General features: G+C 25.8%; 10 protein-coding genes across 10 annotated transcripts; 5 read left to right on the forward strand and 5 right to left on the reverse strand. All coding sequences in view use genetic code 12, as the record gives it.

Moving 5' to 3' along the window:
• Positions 1-14: 14 nt before the first annotated feature.
• CNT (Cntp) lies at positions 15-1,865 on the forward strand (the record flags this gene model as incomplete). The annotated part of the gene is made up of 1 exon (XM_051765697.1): positions 15-1,865. One exon carries the CDS (start codon positions 15-17, stop codon positions 1,863-1,865), a length of 1,851 nt encoding a protein of 616 aa, XP_051618985.1.
• Positions 1,866-2,067: 202 nt separating this feature from the next.
• Positions 2,068-2,874, forward strand: KGF54_004945 (tRNA splicing endonuclease subunit; the record flags this gene model as incomplete). The annotated part of the gene is made up of 1 exon (XM_051765698.1): positions 2,068-2,874. The coding sequence occupies one exon, from the start codon at positions 2,068-2,070 to the stop codon at positions 2,872-2,874; it is 807 nt and encodes a 268-aa protein (XP_051618986.1).
• Positions 2,875-3,071: 197 nt separating this feature from the next.
• Positions 3,072-6,395, reverse strand: PNG2 (Png2p; the record flags this gene model as incomplete). The annotated part of the gene is made up of 1 exon (XM_051765699.1): positions 3,072-6,395. One exon carries the CDS (start codon positions 6,393-6,395, stop codon positions 3,072-3,074), a length of 3,324 nt encoding a protein of 1,107 aa, XP_051618987.1.
• A 1,236-nt stretch (positions 6,396-7,631) lies between these two features.
• VPS35 (retromer subunit) lies at positions 7,632-10,409 on the reverse strand (the record flags this gene model as incomplete). Its single annotated transcript, XM_051765700.1, has 1 exon — positions 7,632-10,409. One exon carries the CDS (start codon positions 10,407-10,409, stop codon positions 7,632-7,634), a length of 2,778 nt encoding a protein of 925 aa, XP_051618988.1.
• Positions 10,410-10,815: 406 nt separating this feature from the next.
• On the reverse strand, positions 10,816-12,618 carry KGF54_004948 (uncharacterized protein; the record flags this gene model as incomplete). The annotated part of the gene is made up of 1 exon (XM_051765701.1): positions 10,816-12,618. One exon carries the CDS (start codon positions 12,616-12,618, stop codon positions 10,816-10,818), a length of 1,803 nt encoding a protein of 600 aa, XP_051618989.1.
• A 6,279-nt stretch (positions 12,619-18,897) lies between these two features.
• Positions 18,898-19,116, reverse strand: KTI11 (Kti11p; the record flags this gene model as incomplete). The annotated part of the gene is made up of 1 exon (XM_051765702.1): positions 18,898-19,116. One exon carries the CDS (start codon positions 19,114-19,116, stop codon positions 18,898-18,900), a length of 219 nt encoding a protein of 72 aa, XP_051618990.1.
• Positions 19,117-19,570: 454 nt separating this feature from the next.
• Positions 19,571-20,176, forward strand: RPS8A (40S ribosomal protein eS8; the record flags this gene model as incomplete). The annotated part of the gene is made up of 1 exon (XM_051765704.1): positions 19,571-20,176. One exon carries the CDS (start codon positions 19,571-19,573, stop codon positions 20,174-20,176), a length of 606 nt encoding a protein of 201 aa, XP_051618991.1.
• A 1,241-nt stretch (positions 20,177-21,417) lies between these two features.
• Positions 21,418-22,797, forward strand: KGF54_004951 (uncharacterized protein; the record flags this gene model as incomplete). The annotated part of the gene is made up of 1 exon (XM_051765705.1): positions 21,418-22,797. One exon carries the CDS (start codon positions 21,418-21,420, stop codon positions 22,795-22,797), a length of 1,380 nt encoding a protein of 459 aa, XP_051618992.1.
• A 29-nt stretch (positions 22,798-22,826) lies between these two features.
• Positions 22,827-23,573, reverse strand: KGF54_004952 (uncharacterized protein; the record flags this gene model as incomplete). The annotated part of the gene is made up of 1 exon (XM_051765706.1): positions 22,827-23,573. One exon carries the CDS (start codon positions 23,571-23,573, stop codon positions 22,827-22,829), a length of 747 nt encoding a protein of 248 aa, XP_051618993.1.
• A 420-nt stretch (positions 23,574-23,993) lies between these two features.
• Positions 23,994-25,457, forward strand: KGF54_004953 (uncharacterized protein; the record flags this gene model as incomplete). Its single annotated transcript, XM_051765707.1, has 1 exon — positions 23,994-25,457. The coding sequence occupies one exon, from the start codon at positions 23,994-23,996 to the stop codon at positions 25,455-25,457; it is 1,464 nt and encodes a 487-aa protein (XP_051618994.1).
• Positions 25,458-25,462: the final 5 nt, after the last annotated feature.

Genomic DNA, 25,462 nt, shown 5'->3' on the forward strand with positions numbered 1-25,462 from the left:
AAGCACATATAAGAATGTCAAGTTCTAAACAGATGAGCGATAATAATTATCCAAGTCAACATTCAATAATCGAAGTGAACAACTCAAATATTTCATCAGACGAATCAAATTCCATATCAAAAAATCAAGTTCATGAGAAAGATTTAGAATTGGGATCAAAAGATGAAGAAAAAACAAGTGAATTCGATCAAACTCACGTCAATGAATTATCAAAAGAATCAACTTCAAATACCCACTTGACTTTTTCTCAAAAATTAAAAATTAAATTTCCATGGTATAGATTAGCAATTGATATCTTTTTAGGTTGTTTTTTCACATCATGGTGGTTATCAATTATTATTCAAGATAAACACAGACATCAATGGTTAATTCCAACTATTTTATGGATGATGATTATGGTTAGATTAATTACATGGCATTGCCGTATCTTACCTTATTTATTGTCAAAAGTTAAAAAGGTTTGGGATTTCTTATGTGAAATCGTCTATAATAAAGTATTACCAAAACATTATCAAAGATTATTAGCTGGTGCCACCATTACAACAGCGGTAATTTTGTTGGGAACTTTCGTACCAAGTGAAACTGAATTTTCAAAAAGAAAGGATAGAGCTGTTTCCTTTTTTGGTATCATAGTGGCAATATTTGGTTTATTTATAACTTCAAAATATCCAAAAAAGATTCAATGGCAAACTTGTATTGGAGGATTTTTAATGCAATTTATTGTTGCATTATTTGTTTTAAGAACCAAATGTGGTTATGATGTTTTCAATTTCATCAGTTCCTTATGTAGAAGTCTTTTAGGATTTGCAAAAGACGGGGTAGCTTTTTTAACTAATACTGAAGTAGCACACTTTCCAATGTTCTTCTTTACTGTATTACCAGCTGTTGCATTTTTTGTTGCTTTTGTTCATATTTTATATTATTTTGGTGTTGTTCAATGGGGTATCAGAAAATTTGCTTATTTCTTCTTTTGGTCTTTGAGAGTTTCAGGTGCTGAAGCAATGACAGCTGCTGCTTCACCTTTTATTGGAATAGGGGAAAGTGCAATTTTGATTAAAGATTTAATGCCTTATTTAACAAAAGCTGAATTACATCAAGTTATGACATCTGGGTTTTCAACTATTTCTGGTGCTGTTTTAGTGGGGTATATTGGATTAGGTTTGAATCCTCAAGCATTAGTTAGTTCTTGTGTTATGTCAATTCCTGCTTCATTAGCTATTTCAAAATTAAGATATCCAGAAACTGATGTACCTTTATCATCTGGTAAAGTAATGATACCTAGTGAAGAGAAAGATGAATCAAAAAATGATGCAGATAAACCACAAAATGCATTACAAGCTTTTTCAAATGGTGCTACTTTAGGTTTAAGAATTGCAGGTACTATGATGATTCAATGTATGTGTATTATTGCACTTGTTGCTTTATGTAATGGTATCTTAACATGGTTTGGTCAATATTGGAATATCAAAGAATTAACCTTAGAATTAATTTTTTCATATATCTTGTATCCAGTAACTTTCTTATTAGGTACACCAAGAAATGAAATTTTACATGTTTCAAAATTATTAGCTTATAAATTTATTCAAAATGAATATGTTGCTTATAATTTATTAATGACACAAGCTCCATATACTGAATTATCCGCAAGAGGTCATTTAATTGCAACTTATGCTTGTTGTGGGTTTGCAAATTTAGGAAGTTTAGGTATTACTTTAGGTGTTTTAAATACTTTGACAAATAATCTGCGTGCTAAAGATATATCTCAAAGTATTATGTCAGCTTTGGTGTGTGCTGGTATAGCTACATTAACATCTGCTGCTATTTGTGGGATGGTACTTAATGATCTTACCAATTTTGTAAAGTAGATAGAAAAAGTTTTTTAAAAGGAATTTTTCAGTTTTGACATGACATTAATCTACTGATTTTTTTTTTTTTGGCTGCAAAATAACTGTGGTTTTGTGTAATAAGTTTAGTAGTGCAATTGTAACAATTTTTAAAACATCTAAAGATGAAATAGATTAAAAAAAAATAAGATAATGTTTTATTCCTATCGAAGATAAATAAATTATGCAAAATGATATGACAACAATCACAAATGAAGAATTTTCAAAACCAAACAAGGTTGTACTACCAGTAATAAACCCAATACAAAACCCGGAAGTCCTAATTTTTGACTTAAACGATATTAAATATTTACGTGATTTGAAAATTCTAGGAACTTTAATAGGTACATTACAAAATTTCCCACAACAAAATCTATTCTTATCAATTCCATTAAAGATCAACGTATATGATGTTATATGGTTAGTTAAATACGATCATGGGGTATTAGTTGATCAATTGGCTTATCGAAATGAAAGGAGATTGAAAACTACCACTAAATCAAAAAATTTAAATCATAATGGTTCAGTTATATTAATTCCAAGTACTGAATCAGATAGAGATTGGGATTTGATCAATAAAAACAAACTATCCATAAAACAATATTTGCATTCTTACCTACATACCCAAACTAACAAATCAAATATATCAAGATATTTCCACTATTATAACTTTCTAATAAATCAAGGTTTTTACATAAATCCAGGTTTAAAATTCGGTGGAGATTTTGTGATATATCCAGGTGATCCATTAAGGTATCATTCATATTCAACTATAAAATTTGAATTTATTGATTGTTATGAAATTATTAGTGGTGGTAGATTAGCTACTAGTGTTAAAAAAAATTTAATTTTAATGGGAGAAAGAAATAAAAGCAGTAAAGTAGAGGAGAAAGATGATAAGGAAGTTGTGGTTGATGATGATTTTATTGAGGAGTTGTTCGATGATGAAGTGCCTCTCTGTTTCTCAATTGAATGGGCTGGGTTTGGTTAATGACATAGAGTTAATTAGATTTGTAAACTCTACAACTTAATGAAATGTGATGACTTTGTACAAACAACTTGATGAAGTGTGAAATTTTACAATTCTCTTTATACTCTCATATTATATATTATATAAAGAACAAGCAACTAAATAACAAGCTATAGAATTTTTTTTAATTTTTATAAACTAGGTATAAATTTATTCTTTTAATTAGTAATATCTCTAAAATATTCAGTAAATCCCATTAAATAAGGAACATTAAATTTCAACCATTTATGAAGATTTATTTTTTCATTTTGGAAATCTGATATATTATTCATAATTTCAATAGCTACTATTCTTGGATATTGTCTATATGGACTTTTATGTAACACTTCAAAAACTTTTTCATATTTCGATTGAACTTTTCTGTGACCAGCACCACAATGTTTGAAGATTCTTTTAAAAAATGATGGTTTATGATGTCTTTCAGGTCCATCATGTTCACCACGTTGAGCGTCTCTAGCATCTTTTCTATCTTTACCATGTTTACCATGCTTACCATGTTTACCATGATGTTTACCAAAATGATGTTTACCTTTTGAATGTTTTTCTGGTTCATCTGGATCTAAAGTTAAAGATTCATTAACAATTGTACCATTAACTGCATCGACTCTTCTACGTAATCCTTTGTTAAATTTACCAAAATGAATTTTTTCCTTGAATTTCGAAGTTAAACTACCAAATCCATGATTACCTTTGTTGGAGATGACGAATGTTGAACTACCATTTTGAGCTTTATCAATGAAGATACCACCTCTGTGACCATCAAAATGCATTGCGAGTGTTTTAACATCAACAATATTTACATCAAATTCAATATCATAATCATTATCAGTAATTTCTTTTTGGACAATATTAGTTTTCAAAATTAATGGGTAACTTAATGAGGTATCAACTTGATGGATAGTATTAAAAGGAAGTTTTCCATGTTTCTTATGGTGTTTTTCTTCTCCTGATCCTTTTGGTTCTGGATGTTCTGGTAAATCATTGTCTTGAATAATAAACGAGCTTGCTGAATGACCAACATGAACTAAAGCTTGTACATTACCATCTTGTCTATAATTTTGAATATTTGAAATTTCACCTTTTGAATATGAACTGAATGTAGTATTCAAAGTATCGTTGTTTTTCAAATTAAACACTAAATTACTAACAATTTCAGCACTAAATATACCATTAACTATTTGTTGGAATGAATGAGTAAAAGGAATTGCAATTGGAATTACACTAGCTCTATTATTATGATCAACACTGATTAATTCACCTGAAGAATCAACAACATCAGCATTTTCATAACCTAATAAATTAGCAGAAGTAATCCAATTTTGATTTACTGATGTAGTATTTGAAAGACCAACTTCACCTAACCCATTACTAATTTCAATTTCCAAAATTTGATCACCTTTATATTGATGTTCCCAAATTAATGGTAAAATTGGAGTGACATCAACATTAATAGCTGGAACATCAAAAGCTGAATTGGATACAACTGGATTCCATAATGCTGGAGATATACCACCAGTAAAAATAACAGGTTCTGGAGTTTGAGAAACAATTTTTTCACCATTAAGATAAACATTCAAAATTCTCAAAGGACCTTTACCAATGAATGAATTTCCATCATCTTCAAAAATATCCTTAAAGCTGTCAATAACATTGGTATACCAAAATTCTTCAGCTGCGTTACCTGAAGTGAAAACTGATAATTGTAATCTTGTTGTATTTTTTGGAACTGATGGTAATTTAACTTGAAGTCTTTCAGTTGAAAGATATTCAATTGCTGCTTCATCTTTTTTACTTGATACTAATGAATGAATTGAATCTGCTGGTCTCATGATTTTAAATAAGTAACCATCTTTATGTGGTGGAGCATAATGGTGTGGAGGTTTACCATCATGAGGTGGCTTGTGATGAGGTGGCGGTGGTAAATGATGTGGTGGTTTATGATGTGGAGGCTCGTGAGGAGGTTTGTGGTGAGGAGGTTTGTGGTGAGGAGGTTTATGATGAGGTGGTTTGTGGTGAGGTGGTTTATGATGAGGAGGTTTTTCATGAGGAGGATGAGTTGGATGATGTTTTTTTGAATGTGAAGTATGATCAGGTTTTTTACTATGATGAGATTTTTCAGGTTTTTTATCATCTTCGTTGACATGAACAACACCACCTTTTCTAAATCCAAATTTTCTTTCATTAGTTTTTAAAGATTTATCATCCTCATTGACATGAACAACACCACCTTTTCTAAATCCAAATTTTCTTTCATTAGTTTTTAAAGATTTATCATCCTCTGAATCTGAATCTGAATCATAGTCTGAATCTGAATCTGAATCCACTTCTGATCTCTTGTAATTATTTTTTGGTTTATGTTCATTCCAACCAAGAGCTTTTGCGAACTTAGCAAATGAATGTGAACTATGTTTTTTGGCACCATTACAACCTAATTTTGATTTTTCCATTTCCAATGATGGGAGATCAAGATGTTCTTTGTGACCTTTATGTTCTTTGTTACCTTCATGTTCTTTGTGACCTTCGTGTTCTTCATGATCTTTATGATGTTTTTTTTCAACATTGAAAAATTCAGCAGCTAAAGTAACATTAATTGAACCAGTATATTTATTATTAACAATATTATTTAATTCAAATAAAATTTCATTATCTTCACCACTAAATAATTTAGCATATTTAGTAACATCTTTATTAAAAATTGAAAATACTTTTCTACCACTTGGTTCAATTGTTGAAGTTCTCCAAATTTGTATACCATTAATAAAAATATTAGCCAATCTATCATATTGTACACCATCAACTTCTGTTAATAAATTTAATACAACTGAATTAAAAGTAATATTTTCAGGAATTGAAAATTTTTCAATTTTTGGATGACCATAAGAATTACCAAATGAATGATTTAATAATACAGTTTTATAAACTGATTTACCTAATCTTGGACTTGGAATAAAAGGATTTGAAACTTCAATAATTTCTTTTGGTTTTGAATCTAATACTTCGTTTGATTCTTGTGGTTCAGTTTGGGCAATACTCATTAAATTAAGTAAATATTGATGAGGATGTTTAATCTTACTACCTTGCATTGATTCAATAATTGATTCTGGTGATGTAATAAATGCTTCTTCTATTTTATTTTGTTTAAATAATTGAATATTGAAAATTGAACATAATAAATAAGTTAAAAAACCCAAAATAAATATACCATTAATCAATCTAATTGTGGTCAAACATTTTTTTGATTTTGATTGTTTTAATTTATTTGCTTCTAAATCAATTTTATCTTTTTTTTCATCAATATATTCTTCTGATACTTCTTTTTCATTATAAATTAATGGTTCTTTTTCATCATCTGAATAATTAGATAAATTTGAATCTATTGAATCTCTTTGTTGTTGTTGTGGCTGTTGTTGTTGTGGTTGCTGATTAATACCATCAATAGATGATAATAAAGGTTTATCAACTTCTTCACTGTGATTAGACATTATTGAATCTGATTCACAAATTAAAGTATATATAATACCAATTTATTAAATAATGAAATAAAAAAGAATATATATAATAATAATAAGTTGTTGTAGTTGTGGTTGTTATGGTTGTCAAAAAAAAAGAAGGATTAGAATTCTATATATATAAATAAATAAATATTATTAAATAATTAGCCCCCTTTTAAAATTATTTGAAGCCGTAAATTAAACTTTTTTTTTTTCAAAGCAAATTAGAGAGAGAGAGAGAAAGAAAGAAAGAAAACATTCAATTTGAATTACATCATTTATTGTTGTATTTATATAATGTAACCTCTAATATTTTAAAATAGATTTAACTTATTGATTACAGTCCCATGGCTCACATAAATAATATATCGGCTTAGGAGTTAATAGAAGCTAGCGTAATGGTTTAGCAACATAAAGAAAGTAAAAGATTTTAATTCGTTTTGTTCATATCCTTAAATATTTTATAAACAAGGCTTACACGGATTTAATGAATTTATATAAAGTTTTAACCAATAATCAATCTCAATTTAATAGATAATTAAATGTTAAAAAGCATGGCTGATATTCTTTGAATTTTTCTTATGTTACAGCAAATGAAGCCAAGATTGTTATTCATTACTTGTTATTATTATTTTATTATTATATTGGTGATTGAAAATTTAAGTTTTTGTATTTATTTTGTTCTCGGCATTTATGAAAATCCATTTCGGGATTTGAAATTAGAATTTTAAATAAAGAATAGACAGTTGAAAGATTGTGGCCTGCACCACGTAAATTAATTTTGATTAATTTGGGTCGACTCTTGTGTTGACTTGTTGGCGGTTGGGAACACATTGTAAAAGTTTACTTTTGATGGATCATTCAGTGAAGGTTCAACTTTAGAATAGGAAATGTTTACAGGCTTTATCAAAAAAGTTTGATAATGCTTTAGCGTTTTTTTTAAGAGTATAAAGTTTTATCTTTACATCATAAATAGACTAAAATTTATAGAAATCCATTTCGGGATTTGAAATTAGAATTGTAGTATTTAGTTTATTTATTTAAGTTGATTAAAATGATTGTTAATTTGTTTTAAAGTATCGTCAAAAAGTATAATCTTCAAAATGAGAAATGAAAAAAGAGAAGAAAGGACAACGAGAGGATCAAGGAAATAGACTAAGTAACTATATAGTTAATCAAATTTTGTAACTTGTATTTGTATCTTAAAAACTAGATAATCATTTGACATCATATCTTCTTCACGTGCAAAAGTTCATCAATTTGTTTTAGGGTATCATTGAAAAATTTGATACTAGATTTAAAAATTTTTAATTCTTTATTTTCTTCTTCTTCTTCATTATTATTTAATTCATCATTATTTAAATTATTTGAATCATTTAAATTTTCAATATTTGTTTTAATTAAATTAATTAATCCATTTAAATAATTTAAATTTATTAAATTATTACCATAAATTTGAAAAATTAAACATTTATTTAATATTTCAATAAATAAATGTAATGATAAATATGGATCAATTGATGAATCAGCAATTCTTAATGATTTTTGTAAACATTCTAATACTCTTTTTGGATCTCTATATAATTGAGGAATAATTTCTAATTGATTAGATTCTGTTTCAGGATCTTTTATATTTGATTCTTCAGTTGATTCTTCTTTCTTTACGTCTTTCTCTTTCTCTTTTTCTTCTCTTTCTTCTTCTTTTTCTTCTTCTTCTTGTTCTTCAACTATTGGTGATTTTTCATTTGGTGGTAATAAAGTTTCAGACCACCACCATAAATGAGCACATGAATAAACTGCTCTACATTGATCTTGTTTTTTTAAAATCTTTGAACCATATAATGTTAATTTTGTAATTAATTCATTATATTGATCTTTATTTAAAAATCTAATTTTAATTAATGTATTTGCTATTGCTATAATAGATTGATAAGCAATTGAACCATTTGATAAAGAATCATAAGGATTTATTTCTAAATATGGTTTATATTGATGACCTAACATTAATAAATTTTCTTCATATATTATAAAAATTTGATTGAAAATTTCAAAAGTTATTGAGCTTAATTTCAATTGATCTGAAACTGATGCAATATTTAAATAAATTGACAAAATTAATTCTGATGAATATTCATAATGAATTTGATATAATTCATCTATTATAATTGATAAATTTTTAAAATTTGAAATTAAAATTCTTTGTTTTTCTTCTGTTGGATTTTTTAAATTTATATAACCTAATATCTTGAGTTTGAAAAGTATTTGTGAAATTAATGATGGATATGTGAATATGATATTTTCATGATTTCTGTTGAGATATTTTTTTCTAATATAAAATAAATTATTTATTGATTTATTTAAATCTTTTGGATCATTGATTAATTGTATGACTGAACTTATTTTTTCTTGCACTTCCAAGTATTCTGGAGTTATTAATTTTTCACCATTATTGATTTTAATTGTTTTGGTAATTCCTAAATCTTTTGCAGTATCTAAGTTTGAAGGAGAATCTTTTATTAATATTAATAAGTATTTAAATATTCCATCGATTTCATTTGCTGTTGTGAAAAATTCATCTCCATTATATAACTCCAATATTTTATCTATAAGAGCTAGAGATATTTCTTTCTGTAATGATTTATTTAATTTTTCAAAAAAGGAATAAAAATTTTGAAATGTGAAAATGGTTTTAATTGAGGTAAATTTTTTGATTGACTCCATTAATAACAGTATTAATAAATCTTGTTGTTCTTCTTCATTACCTTCAAGTTTATTAATCAAATAATCTCCTGCAAATTTATAAATTATATCTAAATTTTTAAAATTATTTGAATCAAAAGTCAAAGATAAATTAATAAATGATTGTAACAACTTGGAATTTTCTTCAACTGATAATTCTAAATTTTCATTTTCAACCATATTCAAATAAAATTTCCAAAATATTTGAAATAATTCATCAACATCAACTTTTTTTGTGGTGTTTCCATTAATTGAAAGATTTTCCATATCATTATTGAATTTATCATAAGTTATAAATTTATCAATTAAAGTACTTACTAATTCACTTTTACTCAATAATGGATGTAAATTTATAAATACATCATTTAATAATTTTTCTAAAGTTGCAAAATGAAATTCATCTGGGAAAATTTGTATTATAACATCAATTAAATAAGTTTGAGCCAAATGATCTTTACATTGTATGATTTGTTCAGTTATGATGGGAAATACTTTATCTTGATAAAATTCAATCAGTGAGAATTTCTCTGTTTTTTCATTTTCTTCAGTTTCTTTTTGGTTTAATGCTTCATAATCATCCATAATTTGACTTAATCTAACTAAGTTAGATCCAACTAAAATTTTCAATTCTTTCCTTTCTTTATATCTAAGTTCTCTTTCTGATGAATGACCTTGATGTTGTAATCTTACCCATAATTTATTCATTTCAATAAAATTATTAATTAAAAACTCAATTGTTTCATTAAAATCTTGTTTATTTCCAAATGGTAATAAGTTTTTAATTCTTTGTGATAAGTAATATCTCAAGAATAATCCCCTTATAGGATGTTGAACTCCGTGACACATTTCAATCATATCTTTCATTAAATCTTTTGTTGGAGAATTTTGAAAATTCATATATGTTGTACCTATAACAATCATCATATACAATCTTGGTATAATATTTCCAGAATATTGTACAATTTCATAAAGATCAGCTAAAAATGCATTTTGTGAAGAAGTTTCTGTTGTTGTGGTGGTTGAATTATTATTACTTAAATATAAACTTAAATTTTCTAAAGAATCAAATACTAACATATAAATTTCATAATATTGCTTGGGTGTTAATTGGTTTGTTCTTAATTCGCTAAGAAAATTCGAACAATGTTTCAAAGCTGGTAGTAATTTATTTTCATCTAAATCATTCTTCATAAGATTTGATTGATGTTTTATATTTGATATACAACTATTTAGTATAGCTGCTTGTTCTGATGCTGTTAATACCATTGTGATATTGATAAATTGATGGGATTGATGAGATCTTGAATACTTGTTGGTATTTTTGAATTGACAAAATTTAGTATGTTATTCCAATAGTGAACCTATTTTGGTTGTAAAATAATTTGATATCAAACCGGTAATTGTTTTTTGTCGAGAATAGTGTCGAAAATTAAATGACACAGAGTACATATACTGATACAAAGAAACTGTACTACAAATTCAATTTAAAATTAAATAAATTAACAATTAAAAAATTACAAAATAATACAAAATATTCTTTTTCTTTTAATTCTTTTGATTCTTTGCTTTCGAGTGAAATGTTACATGACATGTATATCAAATACATAATATATATTTTGAAAGAATAATCAATATTCTTTTTTAAGAGTACTTATACAAATTGTTTCATTTCTTAATCAACTAATGAAGAAACTGACATTTTAAGTTTTGGAGGTTTACCATCTGGACTTCCATTTTCATGATCTTCTGAATCATCGCCATCACTACTATTATTTCTTTCCTTTTTATCTTTCACTGAATCATCTTCATTTTGTTCTTCTACTTTGTTGATTGATGTATTACTCATTGCGAATTCATTCTTGTAGTATGAATGTGATGGTGATGTCAATATTGATGATGATGTATTGATTGTTGAGTTTGGGTTTAGTATTGAATTAGTTGATGAAATTGAAAACCTTGTTGATGGAGTTAAAGAGGGTGAATTGAAAGATGAATTTTGGGAGAAATTTCTTTTATGTGATTGAGATTGAGATTGTGCTTGATTTTGATAATGTTGATTTTGCTGTTGCGAGATATATTGTAAATGATGATCTGATTTCAAAGGGTTTGGGAAAAATTCTGGAGCTATTGAACTTGATCTTCTTGAAGAACTACTAGTCAAATTTAAATTATTATTAATTAATTCAAAATGTGAAATTGAATTATTTCTTGATTGAGCAGTACTCAACATTAATGGGGACCCATGATATGAAGGCGATACATTCCCACTTTGCGATTGATTGTTATTATGCGGTGCTAAATTTGAATGCGAACCATTTGAATGAGCTTGTAATAACATTGAATGAACACTTGAATGTCTTCTACTAAATTGATCATCAATCAATCTTCTTTTATTTGGTTGTGAAATCGGTGGTAAAGTATTTGAATTTATATCAAAACTTGCTGATCTAAAATTTGATGGTTTTAATGGTGAATGATTATTTACCAAAGGGTTTGAAATACTTGGTAAAACTTTTTCATTACCTTGATTACCAAACATTGAAGTATTGAATGCAATTTGTGGTAAATGATGTGTATTTGGTGGTTGTGGTTGATTTTGATAATTTAAACTTGATGAAGAACTCATACTAGCCGCAGAAGGAGGTGCTTGTGGTGGTTGTGGTAAAGATGATGCAACTTTTACCTTAGATTCATCATCACTTAATTTTCTTTCATTTTCACTGATTATACTATTTTGACTTGTACTTGTTGCTAAACTGGCTCTTCTTCTTCTATTAGCTCCTCCATTCCACCAATTTTTAATAGCATTATCAGATCTACCGTTTAGGTGTCTTGAAATTTCTGCCCATTTTTTACCATATTGTGCAACTAATTTTTCAATCAACTCACCTTCCTCTGGCGATATTGGAGCTCTATTTAAACTTGGTTTTAAATTTTGATGATACCTTTCTCTACATTGTTTTGGGGTACGTGTCTCTAATTTATTCGATATTCTAACCCAATTGGTTGGTCCATATAATGAAATTAATTCCAATAATTTTTTATCTTCTAATGGAGACCACGGACCTCGTCTACTTGAGTTTGAATTTGAATTTGAATTTTGGGCTGGATCTGATTGATGCAAATGTTGTGGTAGTTGTTGTTGTTGCATTACATTTTGAAGATGAGTCGGTATATGCATTTGATTATATTGTGTAGTTGGTTGTGATAATTGCGGTTGTGTTTGCTGTTGTATAATTTGATGCGGTGGCTGATTATAATTTAACATTTGTGGTTGATGTGTTGAATTTTGAAAATGAGGATCTGAATTTATTTGTGATGGTTGTTGATATTGTTGAGGAATTGATGATATATGTAATGATGAAGATGTATTTGGAGTATATGCATTAATTGGTGGTTGTTGATTCGTTATTGGCTGATGATGGCCACTGGGCGTTGGTAAATACTGAAAATGACTTGCTGATTTATCATACATCATTATTACTTTTTTATTGATACTTTTTTTGTTATTTGTTTCTCTTAACAATTGAATTTAATTTGATATTATTATTTATTAAGTTTGAAAGGCCCTTTGTAAATCTTATTAGAAGTTTTTATAAATTATGAAATAGATTTTAGAAATGAAAATGAAATTAAATTTGTAATTTGAAAAGAATGAAAGTGAAAAATTAGGGTTAGTTGTAATAATTAATGTTAAATTTAGAGACCAGCTCTTTTAAAATGATAAATTGAAATTGAATATAAAAAATTAGTTTTTAACTTTTTTTAATAACTCGTTTGACAAATTAATGAAAATCTTTATTATATATTTATTTTTTGTTGATGAATAAATATTATTATTATTATTATTTTTTATAAATAAATTAATAAACTTTTTTTTTTTTATTTATTATTTTTTATTTTTATTTTAATTTTAATTTTTGGGGGGTTTTTTAAAAAATAAAGTAAAAATAATAATAATAACAAAGGGACGGATTTTTTTCTTTATTAGTAAATTAATTGTCTTGACAAAATTTTTTTAAGATATATGTAAATCAAATGATGAAATGATGAACTTGACAATTTGATTGATTGGATTGATATACAATTGATGAATTAATCAAGTGATTTTACGAGCTGACAATTGGTCATAAATTGTTAATCAAAAAGTTTCCCAACAAAATGTTAAATTTCTTGTATATTTCGCCTCGTTTATAATGTTTAATTTAATAAAAAATTGAAATTTTAAATTTATTATCGATTATGAATTTTTTGTAATCTTCGATTCTAATTGTTGAAATGTATATATTCCTTTAATGTAGTAAAACTGTAATAGTTAACGAAGAAGTTGACTGATATTGAAGGGTATGATTAGTATGATTATATTTTTTTGATAAAAATTTTTCAAAATCTTCCAAAAATAATTTTAATTATTTGAAGAAACGCCTACATTATAATATAATTTATATGAATTATTTCTATTATATTATTAATTTAATTTTAATTCAGTTTATGTACGTACATTTTATTAATTTAACATATTTCAATTCTTACATAAATTCTAAAATTTATGTATTACTTTATTTTTATTAATTGATTGAAAACGATCTTTTTTTTTTTTTATTTTTTTTTTTTTTTTTTTTTTTTTTTTTTTTTTTTTTTTTTTTTTTTTTTTTTTTTTTTTTTTTTTTTTTTTTTTTTTTTTTTTTTTTTTTTTTTTTTTTTTTTTTTTTTTTTTTTTTTTTTTTTTTTTTTTTTTTTTTTTTTTTTTTTTTTTTTTTTTTTTTTTTTTTTTTTTTTTTTTTTTTTTTTTTTTTTTTTTTTTTTTTTTTTTTTTTTTTTTTTTTTTTTTTTTTTTTTTTTTTTTTTTTTTTTTTTTTTTTTTTTTTTTTTTTTTTTTTTTTTTTTTTTTTTTTTTTTTTTTTTTTTTTTTTTTTTTTTTTTTTTTTTTTTTTTTTTTTTTTTTTTTTTTTTTTTTTTTTTTTTTTTTTTTTTTTTTTTTTTTTTTTTTTTTTTTTTTTTTTTTTTTTTTTTTTTTTTTTTTTTTTTTTTTTTTTTTTTTTTTTTTTTTTTTTTTTTTTTTTTTTTTTTTTTTTTTTTTTTTTTTTTTTTTTTTTTTTTTTTTTTTTTTTTTTTTTTTTTTTTTTTTTTTTTTTTTTTTTTTTTTTTTTTTTTTTTTTTTTTTTTTTTTTTTTTTTTTTTTTTTTTTTTTTTTTTTTTTTTTTTTTTTTTTTTTTTTTTTTTTTTTTTTTTTTTTTTTTTTTTTTTTTTTTTTTTTTTTTTTTTTTTTTTTTTTTTTTTTTTTTTTTTTTTTTTTTTTTTTTTTTTTTTTTTTTTTTTTTTTTTTTTTTTTTTTTTTTTTTTTTTTTTTTTTTTTTTTTTTTTTTTTTTTTTTTTTTTTTTTTTTTTTTTTTTTTTTTTTTTTTTTTTTTTTTTTTTTTTTTTTTTTTTTTTTTTTTTTTTTATTTTTTTGTCAAATTGTTAATATCAGACAGACAAAAATTTGTGATTATTTACATTGTAATATAGATATAGTTAATGATTAATATATTTTAAGTAAGTTAACTTTGGTTTTCAATGATAGATACTAATGATAAGAGTATTTGATCAATTACATCAATAAAAAAAGATGGTGGAAGTCCAGGAAATGATATGTTGCTAAGCTTATATCACTTGATGAAATCACAATCTAAAATTTCGTTCCCCCCACTTTGCTATTACTATATAAAATTCATTCACTATCGTATTAATTTATTATTCGAAAACACAGATTTAATCTAACTTCAATTATTTAATCTAACGCCCGGAATAACTTAAAACAATCAAGTTATTTATCACAATATCATAACTTAAACAAAATAAAAATTATAAGTCAAATCGAATGATTTTTTGTAAAGTTTTGTGTTTTAATTGATTAGATCGTTCATTTACAAAAATCTTAAAAATAAAATTACAATAATATTTTAAGTTAGTAACCAATTAGTACTGCGTTCAGTCAGCAAGAGATTCTATTTAATAATCGCCACGATATCAGCGCAAAAAACAATATTAATCTTCATTTTAGTCAGCCAATAGATAGTCCTACATTTCAACAAAACCTTATTTTGTATGAACAAAAAGATCTACTACCACAAGTTTCCGTTCTACACGGTTAAAAAATGCGTTTAATTCGTTTAAAAATCTTGAGTTTATGTATTGAATCTAATTTTATTAATTAATTAAATTTTGCATCAAACGTTTGATAATTTAGTATTATTGATTATTTTTACCAATTTGAACCATCTTACCCTGCGCTCAATCAAATTTGTTATTATTTTTGTATTTAAGAATCAATGCTAAGGATTAATATATATGAGCAAATGTAGAACAGATTTACTAAGTCATTTTTTTGTTGAGATTTTTGAAACGTCGTTACTTTAAGTGAACACAGCAGTTAGATAAAACGAATTAGTAGATTTTTGACAACACTAATATTTTAGAAGTTTTAGAAAACTGGACTTTGTTTCTTAAAATAGTTAAAAATCTTTGATAAATGTGCATTTTTGAAGATCGCTGTTTATACTTTATACTTGAATATTAAGTAAATAAAAACTAAAATATTAAAATAAAATAAGTTGAAATAAATTGTTACACAAGCGGATTAATTTTTTGTGTCTGATTCTTTCGTTCAAAACTAAAATAAAAAAAAACAAAAAAAAAAAACCAAATCTAAACTTTAATTTTAAACTAAATTTTGCCGGACTTAGTAATGAACTACAAAAAGAAAAACAAATCCGATTAATCATTAATGTTAAACTATCACTTGTGTATTCTATCCGTATTGATCACTAAGATTAAATTAGGAGTGCCAGCATGGCACCATTGATGATCAATTGTCATTTAAGGAGGTTACATGTAATTAGAATGACGTTTAATTAATGGCGAGCCAAATTTACTGATTACAAGTTTTTTAATCTTCTTTTAATTAATAAAACTATTATTGGGTTTCAAACAAACGTTTTATGTATTTCTTGCATTATTATTATTTTGCTTGTTCCTTTTTTTGTAAAGAAAAAGATCACTCTTTGTAACAATATTCCCCTCAATGATCATCTCAAATGACTTTTTGCAAGCCGTTGCGATGTTGGTAGTAATTTGATGTGGGCTTGAAGAAGGTATTAAGGTTCAATTATAAATGTTAGATTTGAGATCACAATATTTTAGACAAGGAATGTCATCACTTTAAATGCAAATTTGTACTAAAATTAACATGTTCGTTCATTCTTAATATAGATTCATGACAAGTAATATGATTGAAGTCAAGTTTCCATTCCTTCTTGAAACAAACAATTGCACCCTGGCATTGTGAACAATAGATTAGATGTAATGGATGTTATACTAGACTAGAGAATTAAAAAAGTTTAACAATAGTACAATATAAAAAATTATATTGGAAAAAAAGCACATGTAAATCTTTGTACAAGTAGTTACTCGCGAATTATACATACATAACATCTTTTACATTTCATGTAAGAACATGACATATTTATAAAAGTGCCACTAACTACTATCTAAATTTTGCAATCTTATTAATCTCGTTTTTTAGATATTACAGCTGAGGGGGTTTTTCATTTTAAATTAAATTTTATATTCTTTTAATTTTTACGTCATTTTGTAATTTGACTCAATCAACAATCAAACTATAACATGTACATATCATTGCATCAACGATGTTTAAAATTAATAAAAGTAACCTCTGTTTAATCATTCGTTCTAATCAAATTTTAGATCCAAAAATGGGGAAAATCTTTTTATTTGTGTTGTACTAAAATTAATTCTGAGACACTAATTTGAATTTAAGTTTATTGTTTAGCAAAATTATTAGTTTATTAGTAATTTGGAGCCGTTTATTCACAAATTTTAAATGGACATGGCTTGGCGAATTAAATTTATAGATTTTTTGACTATAACGTTCATATCTGCACAAAATATTGAACTAATTCGTGGGAAGTATCGGTTAAAAATTAACAATACCAATTTGTTTATTTTATATTATCCGATATAGTGATATGACTACATAATTTTATGTGCCAAAAAGAGGGCTGAAAAAACAATCATTATTATACATATCAAAATTAGACATTAATTGTTTGACTTATACTCCTTGATACAATAAGATATTTGAATGTAACAGATAAACATCTTGATATAAACAATAAAATAAAAGATGTGATAAGTTGTTAAGCCTATTTGGTAGTTTAATTTTTATTGTTCAAACCTTAAATTCAAAAATACAATTTAAAATTTTTGACAGGCTGTTTCTCCGTTTAAATTTATTATATTTCTAGAATTGTTCTTTTATAAACAAAGCTTGCCTGTCACTTTATAAATTTTGGTATTACAATTTACCTCCCCACAAAAGTTTAAAGTTAAATTTATTCGTTCCACAATAAACAATAAAGTAAGAATTATAAGCGAAAAAGACAAAGTCTGATAAGTAGAAATGGAAGAAACAACCTATTTTAAATACGTACAAAACAGCTTATGGCAGAACGTTTTTTAAAAGTGAAGACTGACTGTTTACCTTATACAATTGAACTAATACATTAAACTTAAAAATATTAGGTCTCTCATAGATAAACCACAAAAAAATTTTATAATTCAAAATAATCGGAGAAGCGCAATTCAATTAAATCAAAAAGGGAAAAATCGATATTGATACTAATTTAGAAAAGCTTAATTATTTATTGATTATTTTTCAATCTGAAATTTTCAATTCTCTGGATTGGGAATTATAACTCGTATTTAAATTTCATTTTGATTAAATAGATATGTTGAATTTCAATTAACACATGAAAATTTAGATGACTAAAACTTACCCCATTTGTTGATCTTACTCAACAAGGCATTGTTTAATTAGATTAATTTTAGGTTTCTGTTTAAAAATTTATCCTTAGTTGAAAAATCTAACAAAATTGTTTTAAACAATTTTACCTAATAATATCAATATCGAAAATTTGAGCTCTGTTTTGTAAACAGACTCGTTGTATCACGATAATTCCAATGGTTTATTGTATTTATAAAAAAATTCAATGCCATATCTCCAAACGGTTTGAAATAATAGAAATCGGTTTCATTTTCACACAAACTTAGAACAATAAGTAATAAATGTGAAACACAAAAATGTCTGAAAAATTTTTATTTTACTTAAATAAGTAAATTAATTTAACTATAAAACAGACAAAATAAAAATAATTGTATTTTGTTTAAGGGGTAATAAAAAAAAAAAAAAAAATTTATAAGACCGATCGATTTTTTTTTTTTTCAAAACATTAAGGTTTATTAACTATCGAATTTTGATAATGATTCGATCTATGAACTACACTTGTAAAGTATATATATCCAATATCTGTACAACCTATATTGTGGAGAAAATAAGGTGACTGTTTATGATGATGAGAACCACACGATAATTCAGATTCAAAATCATGGAGTATAATGTTTGAAAATTGGCATTGATAAACATGTAAATCTGATGATGACCCTCTACTAAAACACATCGAACTTACTGACCACTGAGCCGAAATGTAATTGCAGCTGATGGATATAACTATTGAATTATCACTAGTTGCATAACTCTTTTGAGATTTGGTGTAGATTTGATCTAGCAAAACTTCTCCATTTTGGCAGCAAGTGACTCCGCGTAACAGGATATTTGTATGACTGGTTTGACCGACTAACTTGTTGACAGTTCAACATTTCACAAAATTGATGCGATTATAACTCCAAAATAAAATCAGCTAATCTCCTTAATATATTCTTCCAAGTCATCAGCTTCAAATATAACTTTGACCATGAGTGAACAGCTGGGACATATTGCTATATCTTCACCATCTTTTAAATCATCTAAACTAATAGCAAATCTATCACCACAGGGACAAGGATGTTGAAATAATTGTGTTATTGGATCAAAAGTAAAATCTTCAATCTCAATTTCATCATATATTGATTCCATTACGGATGAAGCAAGGTTAGTGTGGTGGTTGTTCTGACCTTATTTTAAGTTCTGATTATGCTCTACTATAGTAATTTTTCGAGAAGATCATTCCTAATTATAGTCTTATCGTTAGCGACTTGTGTGATCAGATTTCAAAGAAAAAGAAATTTAAAGACATGTCAGACGAATAGGTTTATAACCCTAACTGACTTGCAATAGCCTGTAGGCGAGCGAGAAATTGACATACAGGTCGAAATTTGGAACAGTTTTTTGTGCGAAAAAAAAAATTATAGGTCCACGATAGCTGTACTGCTAATGCGTTGTATGCTACCAAATCGACACTTTAATCATCGTAATTCTGTTTTTAAAAAACTTTTCAGAGAGAGAGAGAGAGCTAGTACTTAGTAAAAGAGAAAAAAAAATCAGAACAATATTCTGGATTCTTTCTACCTATTTCATTAATTAACACACCATGGGTATTTCAAGAGACAGTCGTCATAAAAGATCAGCAACTGGTGCCAAAAGAGCCCAATTCAGAAAGAAAAGAAAGTTCGAATTAGGTAGACAATCAGCTAATACCAAAATTGGACCAAAAAGAATTCACTCAGTTAGAACCAGAGGAGGAAATGAAAAATTCAGAGCTTTAAGAATTGAAACCGGGAATTTCTCATGGGCTTCTGAAGGTGTTTCAAGAAAAACAAGAATTGCAGGTGTCGTTTACCATCCATCAAATAATGAATTAGTCAGAACTAATACTTTAACCAAATCAGCAGTTGTTCAAATTGATGCTACTCCATTCAGACAATGGTATGAAAATCATTATGGATCAACTTTAGGTAAAAAGAAACATGCCCCAGTTGAAGTTTCAGATGTCAAAAAATCAAGAAAATTAGAAAGAAAATTAGCTGGTAGATCAGGTGCTGCTGCTATTGAACAAGCTGTTGATTCACAATTCGGTGCTGGTAGATTATATGCTGTTATTTCATCAAGACCAGGTCAATCAGGAAGATGTGATGGTTATATTTTAGAAGGTGAAGAATTAGCTTTTTACTTAAGAAGATTAACTGCTAAAAAATAGATGATTACATTCATTTATTATACTTGGGGTTTTGTATATTTAAATAAGTATAGCATTTTATCTTTCTTGGGATCTGTTAATAAATAAAAATAAGAATAATTAGACTATAATATCTTTACTCAAAGGGAAGTATATTTACTTTATTTCGAATATTGTAAAAGTTTGCGACCATTTCCCCCAAGATTTTTTGAAACAAGTACTTGAAACTGGTTTCCAAATATTCAAAAATGTGATAGGAACCAAACTTTTTAGCTTAATAGTATCCTCATGAAATTTCTAAATGTAATTTGCGTGAGTTTAATTTATTAAGCTATACCGTGTAATTTAATAACTGTTAGTATACCTTCAAAGTTTCTTAAGACTTATACATCTACAACAACAAATTTTGAATGAAATTTAGACAAGCGAATAACAGTCTGTTTCTTATTCAGAGTCCGGTAATGTTAAACATGAACTGACTTCATCAAAGTTGAAAAAATTGGATTTTACATAGTGAATCTTTAGCTGTCAATAGTGCGTAAATTGGAATGTGCGCTTTTTAGATCAACCTGCATAAATGAAATAACTTTACAACTTCTAAATAGACTGTCTCAAATCTCTGTCCATCAATTGTTATTTGATCATGTCAGATACCTAGGTAAGGCTAATAACACCTAAACTGTAACTCTTGAAGATTATAACAAGTGAGCTTTGAGTAAATTGTCATTGTGATAGTGAATTATCATATTAATTATAACTAATAAGAGAGGGTATAAATGTAAGTGAATTTACATGATTAATGCCGTGTATCAAAATTTGTTTATATATTCATAAATCCCTATTTAAGTTGGGTTCAAGTTATTAAAGCTCAATTAAATCTTATTTTGAATAATCTCATCTGAAATAGTTAGTAAAATACTCTTAATTTTCAAATGGTTGTCAGAAGAGGCATGTCGTTATCCTTCAAGGAGTGGAAATCGTAATCTCCACCTCAGTACAGGTCTGTGTAAACATTTTATTCATCATTAAAAATTCAGTTATTAAAATTTGAAACATACTTTAATAATATATTAAACAATTGATATTAGTTTAAAAGAAAGGTGATTCAAAAATTTGAAATCAAAAATATGAAAAAAAAAAATATTGTAATGAGATTTCTACGCTGGGTAATCACGTGACTTGTTTTGCAATAAATAGGAAAGGTAAATAATTGAGCTTAAATATTTAATAACAAACTTAATCAGTACAACTATATCCAACTAATGTCTGCATCATTATTGTCAGACCAAGTATATAAAGATGCTTTGATAGATTTTGATTCATACTCACGTCCTGACCCAGAAATAGATGCAAGTGTAACAAAAAACAATGTAAATAATGCTTTAACGAAATTACCAAATTATACAGCATCAAGAATGGAGTTTAAAGTACCACAACCATCACAACCAATAACGGTCGCAGGATCAAACAATTCAAAAATTCCATCATTAAGTGATATCAATTTTAGACTTCTACAGACAAAATTGGCAATCAATGAAGAAAAATATAAATTAAAAACAGTTAAAAATAAAATACAAAAGAATGATCGTCCCTTATATTATCAACCACCAAGTTCAAGTGTTAAAAACATATATAATGAAATAAAAGATTGTTTACCACCAAATATAGACTTTGATGAGTATAAGAAACCATCATCCACTACAAAATTTAAAATTCCAAAGTTATACAATTATGAAACCACCCAAAAAACACATGATTATAATGATGTTATACAAAGTATTAAAAATGAATTGGAAAATGATGATTTGACTGCTTATAGCCCTCAATATGATAACCCAACTGATGATTGGGTAAGCCCAGTTGTTAAAGAAGCCATTGCAAGACAAATTGATCTTGAATATTACATGAAAGTTTTTATAAGAAATATACTATATTTGTTAATAATACTATTGTTTAAATCATTGATCAAAAAAGTGTTAGTTCTTTATGAGTTAAAATTAAAGAGTCAACCATTGTATATGCAAATGATGAAAAGCAATGTTGGTGCAAAAACAAGTTTGAGTGATTCTTCCTTGGTGGATAACTTTTATTTTATACTAATTGGTAGATTGATATGTTTACCTTCAATAATCAACATCTTATATTCCTGTATTACACTAGTGAAAGGGCAAGATCAGTGTTGGGATTTACCATTGAGCACAAAGCAAAGAAAATTGATTGGTTTAAACTACAAAGATAAGCATGATGGATCAATTGATATCGATGAAGAAGCAGAATTAACATTAAAACAAAGAAGATATGATTCTGATCACATTATTCCTTATAAACCCATACCAAAGTACAACAAAGTTGGCGACTATACAAATTTTAAAATAGGAACACCCATAATAGGTAATGGAAATCAACAATCTATGTATTCAGCAAGAAAACTGATTACTGATTTAGATTATAGTAAGTCAGTTTTAAATAGACAATTTTTACAAAATAATCAACAAACTCATCTTCGACAAAGACAAAATATAGCTAATGAAAATAAAGCAAGTGATTCTTTGAGTTCATCTACATCAACATTATCATCCTCATCAAGATATTCTTTAAATAATATTGCAAAAGCTCATACTGAATTTTTCAAGAAATTATGACTTAAAATTCTAACGTACATAACTATAATCTATAAATTAATTAATTCATTCAAACTTTCAACTAACGAATCAATTTCAGGGAACTCCTCCTTAAAGAATGAAATTTTTTCTTCTAGAGATTTTGGATCAGGATTATCTATTTCATCAATAGTATAAAACATTAAAAATTCAATAATTTTAAAATTTAAATTTTGTTGAATAATTGATAATGAATTATTTTTTGATGTATCATTCAAAGTTAGATCATTTATTGAATTTAGTTTCAAATTTTCAATAATTAATTTACAACCACTCAAACTCTCAAATATTCTATAATTTTTGTAGTTTTTGATTAATATATGAATTAATGTAGATATTGTTGATATTATAATATTCAAATTTTGATTTTGATTTGAAGAATTATACTTTAATAAATTTAGAATAAGTTTCATGTTTTGTTTCTTGTTGAATATTGTCTTTGATTGAGGATGTAGTAGAAGCAAACCTTGAATTAACTTATTACATGATAGTATTTCTTCTGTTGATAAACGTTGATTATATATACTAATTAAAACTGAGGTCAAGTTATAGCTAAAATTGTCTTGAAGACTTAAGAATTGATTAAGTTGTGATTGTTGTGTATTACTTGATCTTGAAGCGTGAATGGTTGTGAATGAATTTTCAATTGTTGGTAACAAGTTCCTTAGTAGGTTCTCTAGTAAACTTAAACCTTTATTGATTTGTTTTGCATTTTGAGACTCCAATAGTTCTATTATGACTGATATATCATTTTCCATTATACATATAAAGCACACTGTTGTTCCATTTATATGATTAAGAAATATATTAATAAGTTATAAATTGAATGTCATTTAAATGTCTTAAAATATGATTGTAAGTCACTCGCCTTAATATTTTAGTTCGCGAATCTAAAATTCAATTAGTTTTAATTATTTACAATTTAAGTAATATTAAAATTTATAAGTTATGCTGTTAATATAAATTAATACATATCATCTTCCATTTTTAATACAATCATACTACTACTATATCTTACATCACTTATATAAGGGAAATCACCTTAACTAAATCTAACTAATAATTACTATTTACGAGCTATTTAATTGCTAACAACAATACTTTATTTTACAACTAAGTGTTTGGATATTTACCCCCCACATTCATTACCAGTTGGTTCTTATTTTTGAATACCAAATATGTCGGACTCAGAATCAAGCTCAGCTATATTATTGGGATGTTCAGTAGCAGTTATATCTTCCGCGATTCAATCACTAGGAGTCACATTACAAAGAAGATCACATTTATTACATTTACAACTACCGTCAACTTCACATTCAACTTCAACAGAATGTACATTTTTGAATCATAACGCGAGTAATCAAAACTCTCATCATCAACATCAAAAATATAGAAGAAATATGTGGTATATAGGATTTTCAATGTTTATAATTGCAAATGTTTTAGGATCAGTGATACAAATTTCAACTTTACCATTAATTATATTATCACCATTACAAAGTATTGGATTAATATTTAATTCAATTTTCAGTTGTTTACTACTACCTGGTGATCATTTCACCAAGAAGTTATGGATTGGTACAGGAGTTATAGCTGTTGGAGCTTTTACAATTGCATATAATGGATCCATACCACCTTCGTTAAATGATGAACCTATTCATAATATTGATAAAAAATTCAAGATAATAAGTAATAAATTATTAGATCCTTCTTTTTTGATTTGGTTTATTGGAACTTTTGTATTAATGGCAATGCTTTTAATCATTAATAAGACTTATTTGGATAAAAAAATCAAAGAAAATCAACAACATAGGCAAAGGTTTTCAATAAGAAATGGTGCAAATGATGTATTGATCATAAAGTTCAACAAATATCAATTCTGGAAAGGTATAAATTATGGTATAGTAAGTGGTACTTTAACAGCTCATACATTTTTATTTGCAAAATCTATAATTGATGTAATTATTGAAACAATAATAAAAGATGGTATCAAAAATATTTTTAAAATAACTAATTTTGCACCGTATTTATTGGTCATTATAATGTTGGGAATTGTTGGACTACAGTTAACTGCTTTTAATTTAGGTTTAGCACAAATTACAACTGCAATATTATATCCATTATGTTTTTTGGTTTACAATTTGATGAATTTGATCAATGATTTAAGTTTTAATAAATTGTTGGTTGAACATAAAATGACTTATTTCCAATTCACATGGATTATTATAGGTTTGACTGGTGTTTTAGTTGGTGTATTAATTTTAAGTTGGGATAGTGCATTCCAACCAGGAAATGAATCAAATTCAAATGATGAAGATGGAACATTAGGCTACACTGATTTATTAAGCTTAAAAAATAGTTACGATAACAAATCATATCATTCAGTAGAACTGACAGCATTAATTGAGAATTCTTCCTCGAATAACTCATATGACACAATCCCCAATATTAATGAAGATGAACATTTAATAGATTTAAATGATAATCAAAATAATGATAATGAAATAAATGAAGATGAAGATACTAATGACCTTATAAATTTATCAATTGTATCTGAGCAAAGTCAAAAAAGTAAAAATTCAAAGCGTCCTAGACTGCTTACATATGAACAATTACAATTATTAAGTCAATTACAACAATAATAGAT

Source organism: Candida jiufengensis (genome assembly GCF_024610255.1).
Source record: "Candida jiufengensis strain CBS 10846 chromosome Unknown scaffold1, whole genome shotgun sequence".
Lineage (NCBI taxonomy): Eukaryota > Fungi > Ascomycota > Pichiomycetes > Serinales > Debaryomycetaceae > Lodderomyces > Lodderomyces jiufengensis.